Genomic DNA, 7938 nt, shown 5'->3' with positions numbered 1-7938 from the left:
GATCTTTGATTTATAGGGACACTCAGCAGAAAGGCTGGCATGTCCATTTTCCAGCCAGGAAACTCAGAGGGGTCCAAGGATCACACAGGGATCCTTTACTTTTCCTAGACCTTTCCTCAAGGGTTGACAAGTCCCTCCTGGAGGGGGTAGGGAGAGGTCACCTAGAGATTCATCTCCCTAATCACTGTGTGTCTGCTGCTTTTTCAGATTCCTCCTCCTCCGCCACCCATTCCTGCCCCATGGATTTCAACCTGCTGGCAGACGCAGAGGCTCGCAGCCCAGCCTTGTCTCTCTCAGACTCGGGAACCCCTCAACACGAGCACAGCTGCAAAGGGCAGGACCACAGCGGTGAGTGCAAGGCTCAAAATGCAAGAGATGCCCTGATCCATCCTTGCGGGTGGATCTAGGTGGCCAGTAGTTTGCAGGAGCCAGCTGTGGTGCTCCCGGGGACACGCTGAGCTTCATCTTGTACCGTGAGTCAGCACCGTGCCATGGCAGCACAGCTGTCCCAGCAAGCAGGAGAAGGCACAGGGATGCATATTGCAATGACAGCCATCAGGAGGGTGAGAGTACCATCCCGGCGATGGGGTTGCCTTGCCCTGGGCTGTAGGAAGCTGCTGCTCACAGAGGGCACAGCCCACAGCAGGCAGAAGTCAGGCAAGCTGGATCACTGCCCAACCAAGATTTTATTGTATTCACCTAAACCAGGTCCTCAGAGCAGGGGAGTTCTCCGTGCAACATGGGAAATCTCATCCAAGGCACAGAAGGCTACACCTAGTTATAAATGGCCCCCCCTTTTTTCCTTTTAACTCTGTTTAAATTGCTTAGGTTGAAGCTTTCCATGCTACAGGTTAACCTTGGGCTGAACTTCCCAGCTCCACGCAATAAGGAAGAGAAATACCATCTTGCCCCTACTTTAATTGAAAAAGCCTGGTCACCTGTGCCTTGGTGCCAGGCTCTGCAGTGGGCTACTCCTGTCCCAAGGACCATTCCCAAAGGCTGAACAACCCCCAAGCCTACCGCATGCTCTGTCAGGCTCTGAAGAAGAAACATCACCATTCACACCTGCTCAGAAATCGGCTACCAAATGCTATGGCTTCCCCTGGACTTTGCATCTGTCCTGTGACCTCTCCATCCTTTGTTGCTCTGGATGCAGCAGGAAAATGCAAAGCTGCCCCGCCGGTGCCAGCGTGAGGGAAGGCGAGGGCCCGGGACAGCCTGCTGCTCCTCGTGTAAAGCCTCCAGGCTCACCCGCGTGCAAAAGCTAATAAGCATAATGATGCAGATTAAAATTCCACAGAGTAAGTATCGTGAAGAGAGTTATGCTGGGATAACTATGGTCAGAGAATCCACCCACCGCATTCCCCACTGCACGCGTACCTTAGTTGGGCACATCCCCAAGCTCAGTGGCTCCTTGTCAGCTGCTTTGGATGCATGGCGGTCGTCTCCATTCAAGCGGCCTTCCTGATGGAGCTCACCCTGGCACACCACAGAACTGCCAATTTAAGAGCTGACTTTTTTTTCCATTAGGCATGAGCAGCTAATTCCAGCTATGACTGCAGTCGTTTCATTGAGTGGGTGAACGTGCACGAGATATATTCCACAACCTATTTTGGGTTGACAATAAATGCTGGGTGCCTGGCTACATCACTCCCCCCTGTCTTAAACAGTCTAGAAATAAAATGGTTTCTGGGAGGTGGGTGTTTTTGCCAGTGCTACCTACATGCAAAGGCTAGCAGCTTGTGCATTCGCACCAGAGGGGCCGCTGGCAGCCACATGTCACCGGTACCAGGCAGAGCAGAGAGCACCACCGAGGGCTGCCCAGCGTGGGGCAGGGCTGCTCTTCTGGCACTTCTTGCCTCTCCTCAAGAGAGCAGCCTCCCTGCTCCTTCTTGGCTCTGCTCTCTTCATCCGCAGAGTAAGAGATTCTGAGGAAGGGAGCATAAACCTTGCTTGTCTGGGCTCAGCTCTCAGAGATCCCAAGTGTCCTCCAATGATGTGGTGTGGTTTGTGACACCTCCTTCTGTTAGGTTTCATCAGGCAGCACAGATGGGATAGGGAGGGAGGAGGTGAGGAACTGCCATGCATCTGCCTGTGTTTTGCTCCTCAGCATGGATTCAGGGCATCTGCAGGGTCCCTTGTTTCCCTGTATTGCCATGCTTTTGGTCCCCACTGCAGCACTGAAGCTCTGCACCATTTACAAAGAGCACTTGTACCCTGTCTAGAAAAGAAGCAGAAACAGAGATGGCGCTGCCTGTAAGCAACACTCAGGAAGAACCACAGGTAGCAGGTATGGAAATGGAGAAGACAATAAGAGCAATGTGTAGCTGCAGAGATTTTTCCAGGCTCAAAGTCAGGATTGCTTGGACTTCACAAGATTTGTGGAAAGTTCTATACCAGAAGGTATGGAGAAGATGAATACCAAAGCAAAATGCTTGGTGAGCTCTTCCACCCAGATGCAGCCAATAAGCCAGGGGTACTTTCTCTCAGTGTAGTTTCTTCCTGCACGAAGAAGGGCAATCCTGAGCAGGAGCTTCCAATTAGGGCACAGCCTCCTGCTTGGCAGCAGCCCCTTTGGAAATCCACATTTGTCAGGGGCTCCTGTGGGAACATATCCCCTGTATGCATCAGGCTCTTAATTAACCCAGGCTCAGCAGATGAACAAACCAACCAAATGTTGCCCCTTCATCCGTACTGAGCCTTTCCTAATAACTAGCTCAAGACGTGGTGGCATCACTCCCCTTTTAATCTGTTTTAGAGATGGATAATGTGGGAATCTCCCTCTTCCAACACTGGCTTAGAGCACTGAGCTAGAGAAATCAGATTTATCTTCTTGGCAAGAACCACTATAAAAAAAAATCCACATTAAGAGCATGCTTCCAAGAGTTCTGCTGAATGTGGGATCCCCACAGGAAGATGCTCATGGGAACGAGGAGAGTATCACAAGACCACAACCAGCTCCTGCTGCTCCACTTTTCAGGTCCTATGGCTTCATCTGTTTCAAGAGTGCAATAGGAAAGTTCTCATGCGCGTACGCCCTGGGTGGAAGCATAAGCTGGTCCTGACGCTGGAAATGTGACACAGCATCTTCCTGCTCAGCAGAACCAGCTTGCATCCTGCTGTTTTGAGCAACAGGCACCTCGCTCTCCTTACATTAGCTTTCCTGCTGGTGGACAGCATTAAATGTGCCACAGAAGCTGAGGCAGCTGGTGGGAAGCCTGTGGGGAACCCACATTACTTCAGTCAATGCAACGCGTACCTATAGAACCAAACCTTTTCTGACCGCACCCAGGCTTTCCTCCATGAAGAGCGGGTGCCTCTCCTGCAAATGCTCTCTGCGACTCCAGCATTGCTCCCTTTGGAGGAAGGCAGGGCCAAGGAGGGTTTTCCCAGGAACAGCAGGGAGAGGTTTCCGAATTGACGCACTGCCACAGGAGCTGGGAAGTGGCACCAGGTTCCTGGGACAGGAGGGTCTCCCAGGGCCGGGCTCCTTTAAAGCACCTACTGTTGGGTACAGCACTGCCCTGCAGCAGAGTCCTTTCTCTGTCAGGGCTCAGATGCTTTTCAGCCTCTCTCTTAGGCTCTCTCTTTTGCCATTTAGCTTTTAAGGGGCATATTTTTCCAGAGCACATCCATCTGAGTTGAGGAACCTTTTTTTTTTCCCTCACCCAACTGTATTCCAGGTTACTGTTTTCTTGCCTCCCTGCTTTTTAAGAGGCTGTACAAGACCCCGTCCATGTTAGGATTTTTCTGGACTTTGAAGCCTTTTAAGCTAGCTTCCACTTAAAAAACCACAACCAAACAAAAATCCTTTTAATCTGAATCTCAGCAGAGTGGTGCCAGGATTTTTTAAGTGTTCTTCTCCCAGATGCAACCATGTGGCAACTGTTTGCAATAATTTCTACTTAGTTTAGCTGAGTATTTCCCACTGTAAAAGGACACCTCCCCTCCCTGCTGAAAACCTGATTTTCAGCTGGAACTGCTTCACCTTGCTTCTAGATCAGGGGAAGGAGGAGGTGAACATCAGAAATTATTTATTTTCACTGGAATAATTTTCTTCTATGATGACTTGTCTTGGTTCTCAGCAGAATTAAACACAAGCTGTAGCTTTCCTCCCTGTAGTTGTTCTCAATAGATTGCCCAAGTGCTCAAATGTCGTATTTTCTTTTGATGATGAAAGATATTTATATTTGCATTCTGCCTCTCTTTGCAGAGTACCAGCGGCCCCAGGAGGGTCTGTGCACAGGGAAGTACCTGGCTGCCCACCTGCAGCCACAGCAGCCCAAAGCTCAGCATTAAGGCCTGGGCTTAATGCCTAGGAGGAGGCTGAGCTGTACTTTTCAGTTAGATACCAGTGTGAACATTGGAGAGTTTCAAGATGTTCATTTGAGGGGCAATGAAATGAAAGATTCTGCCTCTAGGAGAGGGATCTCCGAGTGAGGAGGAGGGCAGGAGTAAAACAGGGAGATGCTGGAGTACTTCATGGTAAGATCTACGAGAGGCCTTTACTACTTTTTAAAAATACATGCACCTAAGTAAGAAGATAGAAGAGTAAGAAGGGAAGAAGGATAAAAATTTGTGCTCCTCAGGTTTAGTTCATTTAAGAGCCTCAACTTGCTGTCGTTGGCAATTTGCCTTTTCCCATCACTTGTCCACAAAAATGCTACCGGATCTTTTGTTGTATCATAAGTGGCAATTTCTGTTCAGTTTTTCAAAAGGGCACCTTAGGCAGAGAGTTTTAAGCAGAATAGGAAACTGCTGGCCTGGGTAGGTTCTGCCACTATCACCCATCTTAACTGTGACAAATGAAAACCAGAGATTGGAAGTTTGGAAAATCAAGCTCCAGTCACCTGGAAGCTGACATCCATCACAGCAGTTAAATGAGGGCAAGCTGTGCTGCATCAAGGGGCCATTGGTTTTGGTGCTTGCAAGGTCAAGGGAGGGAGATAGGACCACTCCTGCAGGTAGCTGCAGTGGAGGAGGATCTCAGTGAGCATGCATTGGTTGTCTAAGGACTGGGCTCCACAAATGCATCCAAGCCCCCAGGTTAACTCAGGGGATCTCTCCCATCTTTCTGTTTCTTGCACAGACACCGAGAAGTCTCAGCAAAACCAGACGGACGACTCCAACCCTGAAGACAGCTCGCTCAAGAAGAAGCAGCGGAGGCAGAGGACACACTTCACCAGCCAGCAGCTCCAGGAGCTGGAAGCCACTTTCCAGAGAAACCGTTACCCAGACATGAGCACCAGGGAGGAGATTGCAGTCTGGACCAACCTGACGGAGGCACGAGTCCGGGTAGGACTGCAGCCCTCCCACATTCCCATGCCCAAGCCTGTGGGGAGAAAGCCAACTGTGATACAAGCCACCAACCTGTCCCCAAACCAAGGAAGGAATTGGGGGCACTAGAAAATTTCCATGTCTTGAACACACCTCACCAGGCTATATAGCCAAGATTTAACACATCCAGCCACACACATACCCCATGCTGGTAGTGCTTTCCCCATCCAGTGCGACCTTGCAGTAACACAGGGAGATGCAAAGCGCAGGCCCTGCCCCACAGAGCCCCTGGCAGACCCCTTCCTTGCAGTGCCATCATCCGCCAGCCTTAGCCTTGCTGGAGGGCACTCTCTGGGGTTCCCAAACTACTGTGCCAGTCACAGGCATAGTGTGGCAGGGCTCCAGCTGGAATGAGAGCTTCTCTCCACTGCTAGAAATACGAGTTAGCAGCACCATGAATAGCCTTCCAGCAGCTTCCATGGTCTAGGAAGTTACATTGTTTGAGCCCCTCCAGCACTAACAGATTTTCCTGAGAGAAAACGGACTTCTAACACCCTGCCCCAAGCTGGTCCTGAGGTGAAGTCAGTACAATGGAGGTTATTGCCCCCCACTCAGCAGCTCTCAAGCCACATCCCCCAAATACTTTGCTCCCAAGTCACACAACCCCAGCCCATCCTCCTGGGCTGAGGTCACTTGGAAACACAGCAAGTATTTTCCTCCCTTTTCCCCATATAAAGGGCATCCATTTGTTGAGTGAGGTGGGTTATTCTGTGTGTTGTAAATTGGCTGTGGTTAGGTTTTGATCTCGGTGGTGATTCTCCCTGAGAGGTGAACCTGCAGCCCAGACATCTTACTGCAACACTTTCCTGATGCTCAGCCTCCCAGCTCCCTGGGAGCATCCCTGGCCCTTCAACAGCTCTTGCCTTGCTGGGCAAAGAGACCGAGGCAAGGGCCCTTCCAGGGACAGCCCAGAGTGATTCCCATCCCCTCCCTCTCCCTCTCTCTCTCTCAGGTGTGGTTCAAAAACCGCAGAGCTAAGTGGAGGAAACGGGAGAGAAACCAACAGGCCGAACTGTGCAAGAACAGCTTCGGAGCCCAGTTCAACGGACTGATGCAGCCTTACGATGACATGTATTCCAGCTATTCCTACAACAACTGGGCCACCAAGGGGCTCGCCACCAGCCCGCTCTCAGCCAAGAGCTTCCCATTCTTCAACTCCATGAATGTCAGTCCCCTCTCCTCACAGCCCATGTTCTCCCCACCCAGCTCCATCGCCTCGATGACCATGCCTTCATCCATGGTCCCTTCTGCGGTGACAGGAGTACCAGCCTCCAGCCTCAACAACTTGGGAAACATCAACAACCTGAACAGCCCGAGCCTCAACTCCGCTGTCTCATCCAGTGCCTGTCCTTACGCCTCAACAGCCAGCCCCTACATGTACAGGGACACATGCAACTCCAGCCTGGCCAGCCTACGGCTGAAGGCCAAGCAGCACACTAACTTCACCTACCCGGCGGTGCAGACGGCAGCTTCCAATCTGAGCCCTTGCCAATACGCCGTGGACAGGCCAGTATGAAGGGCTGTCCTCTGCCAACCAGGGACTTGACCTTAGCCTGACAAAAGGAGACCTTTAGCCCTACAACAGCGTATGTCCTGCAGAGAATGAGAGTGAATGCGAGAGAGCAAGAGAGAGCGGCGAGCAGGCAGACGGACCTCTATGAAGATTTGTCTAACTATCGTATGGTGAATTTTGACTGTCTTTCCCCTCCCAAACCCCTTCCCCTCTTGCCCACCAAACCTCCTCCTTTGTGGTAAAGAAACCAAAACAGTCTACTGGAAGCCCCATGGGGAAATAGGAGCCCCAACCTGCAGGGTGCCTGACCCACGGGCAGCAGAACCAAGTGTGTTTCAGTCTGTCCCTCCGAGCCTCACAGGGGTGAGCTCCCCAAATCCCCAGGACAGGGAACAGCCAGGGACAGGGCAACACGGGGACTGCCATTTGGTGTTTGGCTGACCCCTTCTCCCTGCGCACGTGCAAGATCTCAGTTAAAGACATCTTGCACACTTACTTATCACACAGCCAGTAAGGAAAGCCTTGTCTCAGTCAATTGGCATCTCTCTTTATAATGCACATATACACGTGGCCCTTCAGACTTGAAGCTTTTAGGAACTGGGAGTTGTAAGGATATAAAATATGTATGTGTATATATAATCTTATATATATACAAATACATATATAGACATTAAAATATGCTTTTTGGTTTTGTACATGAAATAACCTACAAAGTAGACCTTAAAACCAAAAACCCCATAAAGCAAGCACATCCACCAAGGCAGTGTCCTGCCTGTCATGCTCTACTGCTTCGGTCATTTCCAGTCAGACAGGAACACCTTTGCCAGTGTGCATCCAAAGCATCCCCTTTTGCAACAATCATTTCCTCCTTGCACATCTCCTTCCTTTCCCTTCTCCAAATCCCATTTCCAAAAAAGATAATAAAATAAAATAAAAGTTGGCACAATCGCTTTACGGCTTCTGCCTGTCTGGTTATTGAGAGCACAAACCTGCACCTGAAGACTCAGAAATCAAGCACCAGCAGCCCAGGTGAGAGCGAGCATCCTTGGGAGCACCTGCACAAGGCAGCCCACATCGGAACAGGGGCC

The 7938-nt window shown here is 50.7% G+C and overlaps 1 protein-coding gene across 1 annotated transcript; it reads left to right on the top strand.

The window, feature by feature from the left end:
• The first annotated feature begins 239 nt into the window (after positions 1–239).
• LOC104160639 (pituitary homeobox 3) lies at positions 240–7149 on the top strand. Its single transcript, XM_009698817.1, has 3 exons — positions 240–348; positions 5090–5295; positions 6290–7149. The coding sequence occupies exons 1-3, from the start codon at positions 240–242 to the stop codon at positions 6851–6853; spliced, it is 879 nt and encodes a 292-aa protein (XP_009697119.1). The 3' UTR covers positions 6854–7149.
• Positions 7150–7938: the final 789 nt, after the last annotated feature.

The sequence above is a fragment of the Cariama cristata genome, unplaced genomic scaffold (genome assembly GCF_000690535.1).
Source record: "Cariama cristata isolate BGI_N322 unplaced genomic scaffold, ASM69053v1 scaffold33734, whole genome shotgun sequence".
Taxonomy (NCBI): domain Eukaryota; kingdom Metazoa; phylum Chordata; class Aves; order Cariamiformes; family Cariamidae; genus Cariama; species Cariama cristata.
This window is presented reverse-complemented; position numbering and strand designations above follow the sequence as displayed.

What these genes read in the sequence shown, in the direction of transcription:
- LOC104160639 (XM_009698817.1), top strand. Translation starts at nt 240, where the DNA reads ATGGATTTCAACCTGCTGGCAGACGCAGAGGCTCGCAGCCCAGCCTTG. An exon ending in CAAAGGGCAGGACCACAGCG is followed by an intron (nt 349 to 5,089) that starts GTGAGTGCAAGG and finishes TTTCTTGCACAG; the next exon opens with ACACCGAGAAGTCTCAGCAA. An exon ending in TGACGGAGGCACGAGTCCGG is followed by an intron (nt 5,296 to 6,289) that starts GTAGGACTGCAG and finishes TCTCTCTCTCAG; the next exon opens with GTGTGGTTCAAAAACCGCAG.